The 17,860-nt window shown below is 35.4% G+C and overlaps 1 protein-coding gene across 1 annotated transcript; it reads right to left on the bottom strand.

The window, feature by feature from the left end:
- Positions 1-279: 279 nt before the first annotated feature.
- Positions 280-1,322, bottom strand: LOC149176590 (disease resistance protein UNI-like). The gene is made up of 2 exons (XM_089421523.1): positions 1,049-1,322; positions 280-899 (listed from the first exon to the last, which is right to left on the bottom strand). Exons 1-2 carry the CDS (start codon positions 1,320-1,322, stop codon positions 280-282), a joined length of 894 nt encoding a protein of 297 aa, XP_089277649.1.
- Between the last annotated feature and the right edge of the window lie 16,538 nt (positions 1,323-17,860).

Here is a 17,860-nt window from a genome sequence, read left to right as displayed (position 1 = left end):
CTCTTCTGACCTGTTGTCCACGTCATACTCTCGCAGTCGCTAATGTGCAAACCTTGCAAAGACGTGAGGCTGGAAATACTACTTGGTACACATTTCAAATCACCACACTTGTCAAGGCTTGTGAAGGTCAGATGGTAATTACGTGATTTCAGAGCCTTCCAGATCAAGGATTTGGAGGGCTGCGAGATTTGTAAAAGATGCAGGCAACCTTTTAATGGGCACCCATGCTAAGCTCAGGTATACCAGCGGTTTCAAACACCCCACACTCTCTGGCAATGACTAGATGTCCGTGGCGCTCAAATCCAAAACCTTAAGGGAGATCATACTCCCAATCACCTTTCTGGGAATTTCATTAAATGCTTTGTTTCTAGCCAATAGCAATGAAGATATTTCTGGAGCTCTCAATGACTCGGAAAGTGAGCTCAAATTGTTGCCGCCCAAAGCAATGCGAGTGCGGGCTGAAAATTCATTTTCATTCACAGCTGTTAGACCCTTCCCTTGGCGGCAGCAGAAGTTTTCTTCAGCCTCAGCAATCTGTATTGCCAGTCCACGTAGGACGTCGTGCATCCGGAAACACGTAATGCGCCCATCCACGTCTTTCATGGCTGGTTCCATAAAACACCAATCCGCCAGAATGTTGACGTACATTCTTGCCATCTCGAATGGGTCATGGCCACCCTCATCTTCCACCTTCTTCTTTCCGAGGAGTCCTTCTCCCATCCATAACAAAATCGCCTCTGCTTCAACATGAACAACCTCGTCTTCTAAGAAGGTAGCACCTAAGTAAAGAAAGGCCAATTGGAGATGAACGCCGTAGCTGGCAAGTGCGTCGTAGCTAAACTTTAGGCGATCATGTACAGCTTCATTGCCTTTGTTGTTGGCGTTTGGCAACCTTTGAACTACAAATTTCCACTCATTTGCATCAGTAGTGCGTGCCATTGCCCTCCACACTTGTGACACACAACCTTGGCCGTTTCCTCATCGATGCCCTCGACCACATTTCCATTATTATATGGAAATGCATAATAGCGAAATAAATGCCAACTACCATTCTCCATCAAATCGCCCACTGTGATTGTGGACTCCTTTGCAACTCCCATCTGCAAGAGCAGGCTGGAATTCCTGGAGCTGACAATAATTTTGGAGTTGGAGAGTTGAATTAGGCAGAGTACACCCAATTCCTCCAGCAATTCAGCACCCTGCTCCCACACATCGTCTAAGAAGAGGGCGAACCTCTTCCCCTGTAGAGCCTCATTCAACGGACCTATGGTTATAGCTTCTTCGTTCATATTTGTGTTGGGATCTATAACCTTTCTCTGCATGATTATTTGTGTGAACAGTTCTTTCCTAAGACTTGAAATAGAAGGAGACCCAGAAATGGTAAGCCAAAGCAAGAAACCATCGCGGAAGATATCCCTCACCTTATGTCTGTTGAAAACCGTTTTCAGAAGCAGACTCTTGCTGGAACCACCCTTCCCAACCACGCCAATTCGGGAGAAGGAAGAGTTGGACTCGGCATCGGTCACTAATTCCTCTAGCCTTTCAACAGCGCTGTCTCATCCAGATTCTCATGCATTGAATGAGATGATGAAATGAATAAGTTGGGATATTGGTTTTATGATCCTCTCGAGGCGTTGTAGATGTTTGCATTTTGAGGCTTTCCAAAGCATTACTGTTTCTCTTTATTATCTGGCATGTATAGTGTACCGTTTGTTGTTTCTCTTCTCCAAGTGAGCAAGTCCATCTTCAAGCGAGCGTGAGATTGCCATCAGAAGTTCATCTGCAAGCGAGCGAGTTCGTGTTTTATCTAGTTCTCTTGCGAGTGTTTGACTCAAGTTGCTTATAACCTGCAATCACTGCTGGGAATTGAAGAATCGCCGGGTGGTGGGGGCGATTCTGAGAATCGCCCCACCACCCGGCGATTCTCAGAATCGCTTTAATTCAGTTTTGCTGCATCGGATTTGTCTTTTGTTAAATCTGAAGAAGTCATTTTTTTAAATCGTCCTTTTACTGGTGGCGAGGCGGTGGCGGGGCGATTCTCAGAATCGTCCCCACCACCCGGCGATTCTTAGAATCACTTTAATTCAGTTTTGTTGCATCGGATTTGTCTTTTGTTAAATCTGAAGAAGTCAATTTTTAAAATCGTCCTTCTACTGGTGGCGAGGCGGTGGCGGGGCGATTCTGAGAATCGCCCCACCACCCGGTGATTCTCAGAATTGCTTTAATTCAGTTTTGCTGCATCTGATTTGTCTTTTGTTAAATCTGAGGAAGTCATTTTTTAAAATCGTCCTTCTACTTTTTGTCATGCAATTTTTTTGGCAGTGCAATTCATTTTTACTTTTGGTATGACAATTCAACTGGGTTACATTCCTTCCTTTGCTCGGTAAGAAATGGAATTGAATAAAAAGACAGGCCGATAATATTGTCATGCAATTTTTTTGGCAGTGCAATTCATTTTTACTTTTGGTATGACAATTCAACTGGGTTACATTCCTTCCTTTGCTCGGTAAGAAATGGAATTGAATAAAAAGATAGGCCGATAATATTGTTAACCATCATTTAAATTTGTCAACTAAGCTATAATCCTACATTCTCTAGGTAGGATATGGAATTGAATGGAAAGTTAGGCAGTGCGAATAAAAAGCGCAGGGACCCAAGTTAATCCTCAACCAAATCGCTGGTTCCTTTTTGGGAGATTTTGCCCTATATATAATGTATATAAAATTAACGCAGGGACCCAAGTTAATCTTCAACCAAATGGCTGGTTCCTTTTTGGGAGATTTTGCCCTATATATAATGTATATAAAATTTATCGCCATTATTTGTATCATGAATTATAATGTTGTGTAGGTTTTATTAACAAAAATATTTGATATTGTTGACCTAAATTAATTAATTCATATTTTTGGATTATAATGTTGTGTAGGTTTTATTAACAAAAATATTTGATATTGTTGACCTAAATTAATTAATTCATATTTTTGGATTTGGCATTTGTATCATGAATCATAATGTTGTGTAGGTTTTATTAACAAAAATATTTGATATTGTTGAGCTAAATCAATTAATTCATATTTTTGGATTATAATGTTGTGTAGGTTTTATTAACAACAATATTTGATATTGTTGACCTAAATCAATTAATTCATATTTTTGGATTTGGCATTTGAAATACAAGATAAATAAATACAGATATTCGATGATTGTAACAATATTTATAACTGTGCGTTCAGAACTTGATACTCTGTAGTTGTAGTAGTATTTATAACTGTAATTTCTTATTTTTACCCGGGATATATCATCAAGTTCATCCCAAATAGATAGTACATTCATTTGTGAATAATCATGTTCCTCTTAAAATAGATATATTATTTAGTTTCTTAAGATAGATGTACTATTTACTTTCTATTTGTACCTATATAGTTTCTTTCTTACATAGAGATACACGTAATTATATGAAGACACAAAAAGAGAGATAGATATTTACGTTGTTACAATAGATTAAAAAAAAATAAGACAAATTACATTAGCCCTGTGATGTGAACTTTTTATGAAAATAAGGCACAACACATTCATATTATCAGTGCAAGAAATTGAAGAGGTTAAAAAACAATATGTTCAACAATATGTTGGTTGAGCTGTGATGTGCACTGCTTGTTTGTTGTCAATGCCCTGTAAAAGAGTTGGATTAAAGAATATCGAAAATTCTAAATATCGACCTCCTAATTTAAAAATGCAAAACAATAAAAACCTCACTAAAAAATGGGTTAAAATTAAAATAAAAAACAAGAAAATGTGAAGAAAACGACCACTTCAAAAACGATCAAATTTACAAAATAATTATTTATATTTTATACATTAGAAAATTTAAAGCAAAAAAACAGGTCTTTTAAAAAAGGGGGTGATGTAGAATACTCACTTTTTTAAATCAGCATGAAAATCACTACCATTCTAAAACGTAATGTACATAAAAAAAATTAAAGTGCCAAAAACTATGCTCTAAGAAAAACATATGCGTTCTGCATCGCCCATTTTCAAAATCAGGTCACTTTTTTGCTATCTCTACGAAACAGGTAACAGTATCAGTTCCCGTTTGAAAGTTTACATTGTTTCTCCCATAATTCTTAACAAACTTGCGAGAATACCCTGTCAACCCGAGAAATCCTCGCAGATGCTTTATGGATGTGGGGATTTTCCATTCCTTAATGGCTTTAATTTTGCTAGGGTCTACCTTAACTCCTTCATGAGATACAATATGACCCAAATACTCCACCTCCTAGACTCCAAAGAAACATTTGGATCTTTTTGCATATAATTGTTTCTCCTTCAATAGTTGTAGCACCCTGTCAACATGTTCAACATGATCCTTCCAAGACTTCTTGTAGATTAGTATATCATCAAAAAATACTAACACAAATTTTCTAAGGAATGGTTTGAAAATTGAATTCATCAAACCTTGAAATGTTGAAGGTGCATTGGTAAGGCCAAAAGGCATGACCAAGAATTCATAATGACCCTCATGAGTTCTAAATGTTGTTTTTGGAATGTCTTCAATCTTCATTTTGATTTGATGATATCCTGAACGAAGATCCAACTTGGTGAAGTAAATTGATCCATGCAATTCATCCAGTAATTCATCAATGACAGGAATGGGGAACTTATCTTTAATAGTGAGCTTGTTGAGCTCCCTATAATCTGAACACATGCACCATGATCCATCCTTCTTCTGCACCAATACTACTGGTTCAGAAAAAGAACTTTGACTCGGTTGAATTATACTAGCCTATAGCATTTCTGCAACCATACGTTCAATTTCACTCTTTTCGACATAGGGATATCTGTACGGCCTGATGTTTGGAGGAACACTTCCTGGAATCAGATGAATAGCATGATCATGATCACGCATAGGTGGGAGACTTTTGGGAGTCTCAAATACCTTGGAATGATTGTCCAGGAATTTTTGGAGATTTGGAGAAATAGATGATTCCGACGTGGAAACATCTAGCGAGCATAATTGTGCAATTACACCTCTTTGCTCCTTTATTAGAAGCTTTGTCATACCATTAGAGCAGATTATCTTTCCTGGTTTACCTGCAATACCCCATAATTCAACTTCCTTTCCCTCCGTAGGAAATCTCATGAAAAATTATTGAAAACTAAAAGCTATTGTACCCAGGGATTGTAGCCATTGGACTCCTAGTACAACATCAACACCTGCCATTGGAATGGAAAGCATTAGGCTAGTCAATAAATATTCTCCCATGGATAGCTTGATATTATGACACTTCTGAGAGCAATTTATTGTTCCTCCATTTGCATTCATCACTTGACACTCTGGTGCTGGATATAGGAAGCAATTCAATTCTCTTGCTACCTTACAATGAATAAAATTGTGGGTGCTTCTTGAATCAATCAAAACTATTACCTTTTTCTTCTTGATTTGTCCTTCTATCTTGATGGTTTGAGGAGTAGTAATTCCCACCAATGCATTGCAAGATATGGTTGGATTTATTTTTTCTTCATCTAGGCTTTGTTCCTGGAGTATATCCTCTTCTTTTGACCTTTCTTGCTCCTTTTCTTCTTCCTCTTCACAATCTATGTAGGATAATTTCTTCTCAGCACACTTATGACCTTTAGTGTGTTTGATATCACAACTGTAACAAATCCCTTTTACTCTTTTTTCTTCCAATTGTTGTGGTGTCAACCTTATAGGTTGTGGAAGACTAGGGGCGATAACACTTCCGTCTTTATAGTTGTGAGTGGTATGCTTCCTGGTTTCCATAATTTTGCTTTCCATTTTTCTTGCTAACCCGAATGCCTTCTCTAATGAATCAGGTTCCCAAAGGCGAACATCATGTTGGATATTATCCTTTAAAGACCCTATGAACACATCAATCCTATGCTCCTCTGGAATATCTTTTACCCTTATGTTCAATTTTTGGAACTCCTCAATGTGCTCCATTATTGAACCCTTTTGTTTGAGACTGATCAATTCCCTAAAAAAAGTGTTACTTTTTGTATCCTCATAATGTGCTATCAATTCTTTCGTAAAAATTGCCCAAGTGATAAATTGTTTACGAGAGCAAAGCCATTGATACCATAAAAACTGATTTGGTTCCAAATATAAAGTTGCCATACGTAGCTTTTGTTTGTTTTGCACATTATTGAGATCGAAGAATTGCTCCATCTGTAATATCCATGTGGCAGGATCCTTGCCATCAAACTTCCTCATATCGATTTTTGGAATATGGTGAGTCTTCGATCCAACATTAGCGTCTATGGAATCATGATTAACATTTCTTTTATTCTCGTCATGAGTTTCCTTTAGTACCCTTTCACCCTTAGTGCCCATTTCTTGTAGCAACTTATTCATATTTATCTTCAATTCGTCCATGTCTGTCTTCAAATCTATCTTCAAATCATCCATCTTAGCTTCCACATCAATCATCTTAGCTTCTACGCCTTTCTTTATACAGTCCATATTAGCTTCTACACCTTTCTTTAAACCATCCATCTTAGCTTCTACATCCTTCTTTAAACCATCCATCTTAGATTATGTTCCTTTTTGTGTAATGGACAGTTGTTGCACTTGGTCTTGTAATTTTGATATATCATGTTGCATTTCTTCCTCTTCTTCATGAGTCATGCTAGATATTTCAGGTTCCTTACTAGGTGTTTGCATTTTCTTTCCCCGAGGCATCAGTTACCGATAATAATTCTCTACTATGCCCTTTTAATTCCTTCAAAATAAATTTTCAAACCAAGCTTAAGCAAAAATTTAAGAAAATCTACACATCTTTTTTCACTTTGTAAGAACTCGATATGGCCTCTGATGTATCTCTGTACTTTCTGATCATCTAGTTCTGAATTTGTGACCTGTAGTATCCCTTTGTGTCCTCTTTCCAATGCCACAAGTCTGACCCAAATTGGATTCTCCAAGGAAGAGTTATGTGAAATCTCCCACAATGACTTGATTATAGACTAGTTCAGTAGAGAAAACTTGTACGATGTGCCACGAGTCACTGTTTCGACCTTTAGATCTGAAAAATGCATACAAGAAACTAAAGTCCGTCGTCTTCTTCCAAAATTTCATTCCGATCCCTAGAGAGAAAGTTATGACGATTTTTCCCGGGTCACCTGTTTGGAATGTAATTCAGGAGTCTGCAAAAAGACCAACTTCCTCAGCTCATATCTCCACAAATATAGCGTGAAAAGCTCTGAAATTCGGACCCAAGGTTCAACGCGATTTCTTCTCAAATGGGGTTTTTTTGCGACTTCTGAAACGTCACAGAAAAAAAGCTATAGGGAAAATTCCACGATGACCTGTTTGGAGCAGCGAAACCCTAGAATCCAAAGCTCTCATACCAAATGTTATGAAACCAGCTCAAGAAAAGATAGAAAAGATAGATCAACACCTTATAATTGAGCCTCTTCGAGGGGGCAACCTCCTTTACATTACATAAATGAATAATTCTTGAATGATTCGAATGACAAGACCTCCTTTCTATATATAGCAGTCAAAGGAGTCACAATATAATCCAGCCGACCTAAAAATAATAATATAAAGCCACAAAAATAAGAATCGAGGGATTCTTTGGGGCACAGTAATAAGAATATGGTGCAATAGGGGCACAACAATATTAATAAGGGGTATAACTACAATAGTAATGGGGTAATCACTAGTATTATAGGGACCCAACAGAAACCATAATACAACCTATTCTGATGGTTTTGTAAGATGCTAGGAAGTTATTCAAGGGAATCCATCTTTTTGTTCATGACGCATTAAGGAAGGTTATCACATCTAAAGTTACAAGAGATGTCAAAATCGAGATACTCTTTCTAGCAATTGAAGGCAATAAAGCAATAATTCTTGAGTACCAAGCTTTGATTTTCTTGAAGACTAGAGGTATGGTATATTTAGAAGTTGAATTGGTAGTTGAATGATGTGCTTCATTCATGGTGGAGATAGAGTATGGTTATAGTTTAACAAGGAGAGGCTACAAGGTCTTGGTAAAAACATCAAGGCTCTGTGATATGGTTATTTTGAGATAAGAGAAACTATGGGAGAAGTAGATAAGAGAAACCTCACTTTCTAGCGATGTTTCTCTCCCAAAAGAGTTTACTAGGTCATATCTTGATTTAGACCATGGGTTGTGAGTTTTTATTTCACTATTATTTATTTTCTTAATAATTTTAATCTACATGCATACATAATTAATAGTACTCTACAAATTTAGAGATATAAAGAGAAATAAACAGTTATAGTGTATATTTTGGATTTTCAAATATAGTTTCATTAGATCTATTTTGAAGAATTATCTGATTGAATATCCACGATCAAATTAAATTTAGAGAGGAATCACACAATAATAAATTGAAGTCTAAAGATGGCTAAAAAAATGTTAATGATCCATTTAATTAATTAAGGTTGTTGGAGGGGAGAGACTTGATGCTAGGAATACGTGTGATGGTGACTAACAACATAACATAAAACTTGATTAGTTAGCAAGGGAAAATGATTTAGTAGATCCATGAGGATCTACTCGGAATCAGCATCACTCATTTACCAACATAGTAAAAAGGAAACTTACACCTATCATTTTATATATGTGTGTGTGCCAACTAATTGCTAACCAAGTCCTCGGTTGCACTAATAAGACTTGTGTGTCATGGAGATAATTGAATAGTTCAGAATGGCGAATATGTGAGGGAATCGAGGCAGACGAGATTGATCACAAAGAGCACCTCCTCTAAGAACCCCATCACCATCACTAGAGATAGCTCTCATATTGTTCTCTATAGAGGTAATTAATGAAACTTTAAGAGGGCACAAAATAATTGAGGTGGACCTAGATCACCTTCCATTAGGGGTGGCAAATGTCAATGGATCAAAGGAATTTAATTGAGGATCTCCAACTAAGGACATTACTAGGAAGCTTCAAAACATTAAGCCCCGATAATTTTCTAGAAGTCGTGCGAGCGAACAAGTAGAAGCCTAGTTGGAGGCAATGAAAATATGTTTCACACTAAGAGAGTATACTTCCAATTTGAAGGATAATATAGAGACATTCCAGCTCAATGATAGTGATATTAATTCATATTATAATTGATAAAACAATTAGTACTATTCTAAATTTTTTAATTATAAAAATGATTTCGAAACGCGTCGACAAAAGATTCGCTATGTGATTTTGCCGAAGATTATCTTACAATATTATGGATCACAGAAGTCTAAATTCCTCAAAAATGATTTCATTTAAGTTATTATATATACGTAGACTCAATTGATTTTCTTATATTACAAACAATTTATATAGAAGAATACTCACCATCTCGATATTACGTTAAAGAAAAATTAATTAATCATAATTCATATTGGTAACTCTGATATTTTATAATGAAGAATATATTTTCATATTTAAAATATGAAATTTATAAATAATGTTGTTAATCATTAGCATAAATTTTAACAAAATTTATAGATAAAATATATTTATATAAATCTAATTTTTATTTTGTTAGTCAATTTAGAGACTACAATAGGCTCGACCTTTGGCTAGTGAAACCATGACTTAAGGACATCTAAGCCATCAAAATCAGCACAGGATCGTGGACTGGATTATTTCCACGAACTCATGACCTTCACATAACGAAGTGACTTAACTGTATACCCCATCACCACCAAATGGGCTTATATAAATATAATTATTTTAATTAATATAAATTCCCAATTAAATAGATTTATATAAATATAACTATTCTGATTAATATTATAATTACGAAAATATCTTAATTAGCAAAATATCTAACGTTGTCGTTATTATATTCAATGTGAGTGAATTTAAACCAAGTAGCATTACCTTGAATGTGAGTCAATGTAAGCCTATGATATGGTTGTTACTATTATATTCAATGTGAGTCAATTTAAACCAAGTAGTATTACCTTAAATGTGAGCCAATGTAGGCCTAGGATATGGGTATCGGTAGATGGTATTTTTGTTTCTCTCGTGTTCTTATTAATTTTATTGCAATGTTACTTGTTTTTTAAAGAAAATAACATTTTAAATTTTATGGACCAATAAGTTTTTGTGGCTAAAAGATTATATTTATTTTAATTTTTATTTAGTATATAATTTTTATTATTTTATATTCATAGTGTAGATATCTTAATCTTGGATCTACATAGTTGCGAGATGAATGAATTCTTTTGAGATGCAAAAAGTCTAAAATATTAAAAGTTGTTTATCAGTGGAGAGTTGTAGTTCTATTTGATTAATAGATCCACTATTAAACAAGTATGGTTTTGTGTGTGTGTGTGTGTGCCTTAATCATGGAAAGAGTATGGCATATCTTTCATCTTGAGAAATAAGATAATAAAATATTTTATTTGTTAATATTTCTCATTTGTTTTATATAAAATATATCTTTACAAATATCTTATTGCAAAACTATCAAATTTCAGGTTTCCTATGAATAGGTACCCAATCATATTACAAATTGCATCTTATCATTTTGGAGATGTTTAAACTACGTGTTAATCATGGTGGTTGGAGCCTTAAAGACAATCCATCTTTCAACTTGCATTGCGTCTAAAAAAAATTGGCGAGCAGTTAGCAGTGATGACCTGTGGAATCGAATCATCATGGATAAATATCTGTAGAACATGGATCTCATTGGCTCACTTCATGTTAGTTCTTCAGACCCTACTTGTATTTCATTATCATGGCATAGTCTCCTTGACACTAAGCATTGGTTGTTTGGGAATCTCAGTTGGGACATTGGCTCTAGATCTGTCATGGAGATATGCCTAGACTCTCTCTAAGGTATGATTGGTCTATGTTTATTAACTCTTCCTGTCATTACATTTATGCACAATCATGAATCTTTTGTGATTAACAATATTGCAAACATCGATATTTCCACTCCTCCATTCACAAATTTGAAGGATGCAACTAAGGTAGAGATTTTAGATCTCGATGCAAATGAGCTAGAGATTTTAGATCTCATAATTTTGAAATGGAAATTATATATTACCAACCTCAAACTCTCTCGAATTTTCCTCTCTCTAGAAGAAGAGAAATTTATTTGGTTTCGTGGCTCACAACAGGGAAAGTTCATTTCTCATGAGACATATAGGATAATCACCCAACTCGCCAGACATGTTTTCTTTTTCTCTTCGCTTGGTCAGTCTTGGAAATTGAATTTTCCTCTGAAACTCAAGTGTTTTTCCCAGTTGGTATTAAACAATTATATTCCTGGCAGATGGAACCTTTGCCTTTGCTTTAGAGAGGACATCTATCACCTCTTTCTCCACTGTCTCTTTGCCACATAGGTTTGGACATGCATTTTACACTTGATAAACTCCCATGTCTCTTACCTTTGTAGGTGGACAATGGATCATTAAACCCATAGGACACTAGATTTATTTATCATTTTTGGAATTTCGCGATCTAGGAATGCTCTTACCTTTGAGAAAGTGATGCCTAATATCTGGAGGAAACGCTGTGGAATCATATCTTACTATCTAGAGTATTCGTCCTTTTTGTCTACGGATTCGAAAATCCCTCCTCAACCTCTCAATATATGGTCTACTTATCTTGACTGTATTTTTGATGGGCCACCTTCTTTTGGCCTATGTGGATGTCGTATGGCCATTCATTTAGGGCCAGTAAACTCCTACAGATTTCACAGGCACTATGGCAATGGCTCCAACACTTGTGTTGAATTACTCGCACTCTGGGGGTGTCTTGCACTATGCTAATTGGCTCGGCCCTAAGGATTTTATAGTTTTTGGAGACTCCAAATGTCTGATTTATTAGAAAAATATTAGAGGTTCTTTAACCTCTCCAAGTCTTAAATCCAGGAAAAGCTTAACAAACACCTTGATGAAAGTGTTCCATTGTGGCTCAATCACCCAAATCCATTGGATCCAAAATTGCAAAGTCAATCAACTCTCCAAAGGAAGGTTGAAGTTAAGACCCTAAGTACAGGATCAAATTCCTGTTCTTTTACTCTCGCAATTTGCAAGGGACGGGTCACGTTATGATCTAACACATTTGTTCTTGTCATGATTTTAAACTATTCATAGTAGCGAGAATCTATACTTTTGTATGGGGTAAGTTTCAATTTTATAGAGAACTTGTTCTAGTATAACCATATAAGTTTTAAATGTAGGGATAGTGAGAAAATCCATTCTCTAGAATATGTACTTTCTCTACAAAATTAATTGAAAAAGTTTTCTGGTTTTGAAAAATATACTCCAAATCCCCACCAAGCACTTAGTTTTTTAATAATTTTGAAAAGAGGAAATAAGACGCCCATTAGCCCATTAGTTTTATTAAATAACATGTCACATCGTCTTTAATTTTTTTCTTGTGTTGACTCACACAACATTATTTTTCTTATCTTAAAGGTGTGTCGACTTGAAAATTTGTTCTATGTGACCCACAACGATTAAAGTTTGTGCCCACTTTAGTGGCACTCATGAAGGGGGCAACAGTCTAGTTGAGATAGGAAGCTAGAATAAGTCATACATTTCGGGCCCATATACCACTATCGAGCACAGATGCGTTATCCATAATTCTACCCATAGGGAGGCTTACAAATGGAGGCTACCTCAACACATTGATAATCACATTTCCATTGTAGGGTTTTATTAGAGGTTATATATTATTAACCCAACAGGTGTTTCCATTTTCATTTCCCATTGTAGAGGTTATATATATCATTCAAGATGAGGTACTCATTTGCTTTTGCATTGGTAGTAATTGTAGTAGCTACACTGGTTGTGGGAAGGTTGTAGGCACGCCCAATACAAACTTCGTATCATTTTCTTGTAACACGAAAAAGATCCCAAGCAGAAGTTACTTTTATACTACTCTTGGATCCCTCCTCGTAGATCTAGAGGGAAACACTGCCTTCAACAGTTACGACTACAAGGCATTGTGCACAGGCTCACCTACCGCCTATGGACGTGGGGTTTGCTATCAGGGAATCAATCAGTCTGATTGTGTTAGAATAATATAGAAATGGAAGTGTCTAGTAATGTGATAGGTTTGTTGAGTTGTCTTATTAGATGTATGTGAGAAACGAGACATTATAGAAGTCATTTATTTCTAGTGTGAGTGAGTTGTATATGAGTCATAGACTCTACCTTCCATGTGTTTATGTTGATTATGTCTAGTGATCCCATCATTAAATAATGGGACACATTATGATATATGTGATGAAGTCAGTGTGTAGGCTTAGGCCTGAATTAATAATATGTTGTGTTGTGTCAAATTTGTTTTTTCTAATATGGTAGCATAGCCCAAGGGGATATCTAGAGGCATTTAGATCTAAGAGCCCGAGGCCAAGATTTGTGACCATTGTAAGGTTGTTTGGTAAATTTGAATTTTTTTGGTGTTTGGTGTTGGTAAAATGAAATTTGTTGTTTTCATATGCCTAAAACATTCCCCCAAAGTCTGTGGAGGTGAGATCAGTGTTATTATATAAAGTGCAATCTCGATTGTTTTCATCTTGATGTAGTGTTTTACTAGTTGAATTTATGAGTGGATCTGCGTGGATCTGGATCTGAGATCCTTTTACTCGGTATAGAGGATTTTTTTTAGGGTATTTTGTGTTGCAAAATAATTTTTTGTGTGACTCATTCAGTGATTGGACCTGCCTATGAGTCTTGCAGACTTGGGTGTAGTTGTTGCGATGCGAATGTGATCACTGGTTGTAGAGACGGGCCTGCAGTTGCTGGAGCCATTTCCCACAATGTCAAAAAGGTAGTGAAAGCTGGTGGATGCGTGGATTTGTGGACACAGCTGAAGCGTGGTGGTGCCTTGGTGCCTGTTCGTGGTTTTTGTGGATTTACAGAATAACTAGCCATTGTTCTCTCCATGAGGGAATTTCATAACCGGCGTTTTTCAGTCATGCCATGTCCTAGTGAGGATCTAGATTGGATCTGATTGGATCAAAGGATCCATTCGGTAGGAAGCATATGGGAGATCCAATCGATTTTTTTTCTTTGACAGTTGAATCTAGTGTTGAGCCAGATTCATAGTATTGGCTAGATCTGTATTTGTGCATGTTAGTGGAAAGAAATATGTAGAGTTATAGCACTAGAAGGATTTTTTTGAGTTCATGAAAGCCCATGATTAGTCAATTGGCAGGAGAAATAACAGATTTTGAGGGCTATGGTGGTGCATTTGTAGCCTTGGATCATAAGACTTTGATCCGACAGACACTCGTAAAACCTTGAATCATAAGCTTGTAAAGTAGTGAAGCATGTTCCCTCTCCCTCGAGACGCTGGATTGTTGATCATAAACAACATGGAGCGGTGAGCATCAGAGTTGCTTCATGGTGAGTGTGGACCTGGCAGAACCAAGTTGTAGCTACTTCGTCGAGCACAAAAGAGCTATTATTCTCTTTTCTTATTTTGGGTGGGTTGGAAAGTACTTAAGATCGTTGGTTGAGGCAGCCACGAGCTTCCGATCTGTCCCAGTAATCAGAATTTTTTTTTCGAGTTAAAAGATTTGGTGTGGTGAGCATGGAGCTGAGTCATGACTTCAACCTGCCTACCAAAGCCCACTGGTGTGGTTCTTGTGCTCAGCCTGGTGTGGTTTCTGAATTCAACATGTGGTCGATTTCTGTTGGGAGTCTGGTCGAGGAGGCATGAATTCCTCTGACTAGTGGCGTTATCTTCTTGTGAAGGACGTAGAAACCTATGTGAAACAAGTAGCTCAAGTAGTTGTGATAAATGATCTGTATCTAAGCTGGAACATAATTCAAACAAAAAAAATTATTGATCGCATATCAAATATCTAGATTTGAAATCTAGATGTAGAAGACTAGTTGTAAGGAAGCCGAAAAAGATGAAGGTGGATATTTTGTAGAGAGAAAAGCCATGGAGGACTATGTTGCAACTAATGTTAAAGAGGAATTTGCAATAAAATTTAATGATGGAGGTTTCTTTTATGAAAATGAATTGCAGGTTATATTTGAAAATAATTTAATTGATAAACTATTGTCTCTTGTTGATACTCAACTGGAAGAATATGAAGAGGAAATTGTAGTTGCAATTAAAGGGACAAGAAACTTTGAATATGCCAAAACTGATTATGATGCTGAGATAAAGTTTATTGAAGAATGGGTTAAGAAACATTTTGAACAAATTGATGCAGGTCTCATAGCACCAGCTAGAATAGTGAATGCTCTTGAAAATGACCACAATGGTAAATCAATGAATGATTCATATGATATGGATCTGGAACCAGTGGAAGACACATTTGAAGAAGTTCTTGGTATTTTAATATATTGGAGCCCATAGGAAATAAAATATTATTATGGATTCATGAGGCAACAACCAAGTAAACATGAAACTATTAATGATGAAAATGAACTTGCTGAGAAAGGAGTTGAGATGGATTGGTTTCATCCTACATGGAATAAGAAGGAATATCCATACTTCAGGATATGGAGTAAGAACAAGACTAAACAGGGTGAAAGTGTTAGAGTTTGGAGCAGCAAGTCGAAGAAGAAATTTCATCAATATGTTGATGCAAAGAAGGTTGAAATGAAGTCATATTTGTAAGCCTAGCTAAGATTGAGACCAACAAGCATTCTTATGCATTGTTGAAAATCCATTTTTCCATTAAGGCGGGATGTTAGAATAATGTAGAAATGGAAGTGTCTAGTAATGTGATAGGTTTGTTGAGTTGTCTTATTAGATGTATGTGAGTCATGAGATTTTGTAGAAGTCATTGATTTCCAATGTAAGTGAGTTGTATATGAGTGGTAGACTCTACCTTCCATGTGTTTAGGTTGATTAAATCTAGTGATCCCATCATTATATAATGGGACACATTTTGATGTATGTGATGAAGTGAGTGTGTAGGCTTAGGCCTGAATTAATAATATGTTATGTTGTGTCAACTCTCTGTTTTCTAATTGATTTCACCACTTGCCCTAAAAACCTTGGGGGCCGCATTCGGAACATTTGCAGCAACGCCAGCTAAATTACTATTTCATACACTATGAGCAGTACAATTTCTAGTTATATACTCAACCTCTGCATCTTAGGAGATCTCATATCTTCTCTATCTATGTTTCAATAAAATGTCTCATGGGCGTGATTCTCTGAGCAAGAGAATATGATGCTATGCTATTCTCATTCTTATCATTCTCATTAGTTTCTATCTAAATGCTTCATATTATATATAATAAAACAACTATCGCTCACTCTCTTATTTTATTTTTCGTTCCGCGGTGGCTGCCAATAAATTCAATCATTTTCACGGTGTCATCGCTTTTGTTTTGAACAATAGTACCAGGAACAATTACATTCATATCAAATTACGTTCAGTGAAATGTTATATTCCATTAAACATTACATGCAGACACTGCAACTAATGTAGTTTTTAGTTTCTTTATTCTTAAATTGATCGTAAGTCATAAATTAATTACAGAAGTATTTTATAATTTGATATCGTGATATAATATTAATAAGTTGATAAATAGTAAAGTAGTTAATGTAAACTGATAAGTTTATTTAGAATATTATGGAATTATTTTATATTTTTATTGTTCCAGCGATATTGTGATATAATATTAATAAGTTGATAAATAGAAAAGTAGTTAATCTAAACTTTAATTAGAATATTCCTAAAAGGATGGAATTACAAATTTTAACCATGATATAATATTAGTAATTTGATAAATAGAAAAGTAATTAATTTAAATCGACAAATTTAATTAGAATATTCCTAAAAGGATGGAATTACAAATTTTAACCGTGATATAATATTAGTAATTTGATAAATAGAAAAGTAGTTAATTTAAATCGACAAATTTAATTAGACTATTCCTAAACGGATGGAATTACAATTTTTCATTGATATTCCAAAAGCAAAATATAACATTTAATTTTGTATTCATCTCTAGCTTTGTTTAATTTTCTGAAATTGCCAGTTTGATGGCTCTATTTAATTTAACTTATTTTTATGTAATAAATTATTATTATTATTTTTATGAGTATGGAAATCTGTTTGAAATAATAATCCCAACCACCGCAATAAACAGCCTGACAGCAGCCATACTTGTCAAATGTATTTTTGAAAGTTACATCTCTGTTTGAAGATGGAAGGACTGAAGCTAGGCGCGAACCATTTAGAAATGAAAAAAGGGATTTAAATCATTTAATGTGCTTTGGTAAATAGATATGGGCAAGCATCGATTCAATGACTATTGCCCATACTCCAAAAACACCTACACGATTTTGATTACACTCAACAACAACATCATATTATTTTTCTCTATCATAAATTAAATGTAAAATTGTATGTTGAGTTAAATATGAGTGTAAAATTCATTTTGATAGGTTAGAGAGTAAGAGAGTTGGAGAGAGAGAGAGTGCAAGTCCTGGAGGAGAAAATGGTGGAGAAAATTTTGGTGGGCGCCTGAAAACAACAGTTCCTGTGTTTTACTGTTGTTGTTATTCCACATGAATGTAAATGATCACTAACCTTTGTTTTTACTTGGTGAATGAGCCCCAATCTCATGTAAATGTATTTGTAAGATTTAGAAATCAATCCTAAGTTTTATTTTTGATGCTACAAGCTTTTACCTTTGTTTTTTGTCGTGAGTGAATAATGTAGGTTTATTAAGTCTCTCTAATAGCTCCACGAAATCCAAGTCCATGAAACCAGCTACCCGGTGCACCAAGCACGATAAAAAAAAGTGTTTTTACTAGAAGTAAGAATTGTTTTGAGAGTAGATTGCTTTTAGCACATTTACCAGCAGGTAGTTTTTTTTTCTTTTTTCTTTTTTTATGTTCCAAAATTGCAACATGAAGCACAAACTTGACTAATC

The sequence above is a fragment of the Pinus tabuliformis genome, chromosome 4_1 (genome assembly GCF_031772625.1).
Source record: "Pinus tabuliformis cultivar Carrire ecotype Pingquan chromosome 4_1, CPIR1, whole genome shotgun sequence".
Taxonomy (NCBI): domain Eukaryota; kingdom Viridiplantae; phylum Streptophyta; class Pinopsida; order Pinales; family Pinaceae; genus Pinus; species Pinus tabuliformis.
Note: the sequence above shows the minus strand (reverse complement) of the source record. Positions and strands in the feature narration are given on the sequence as shown.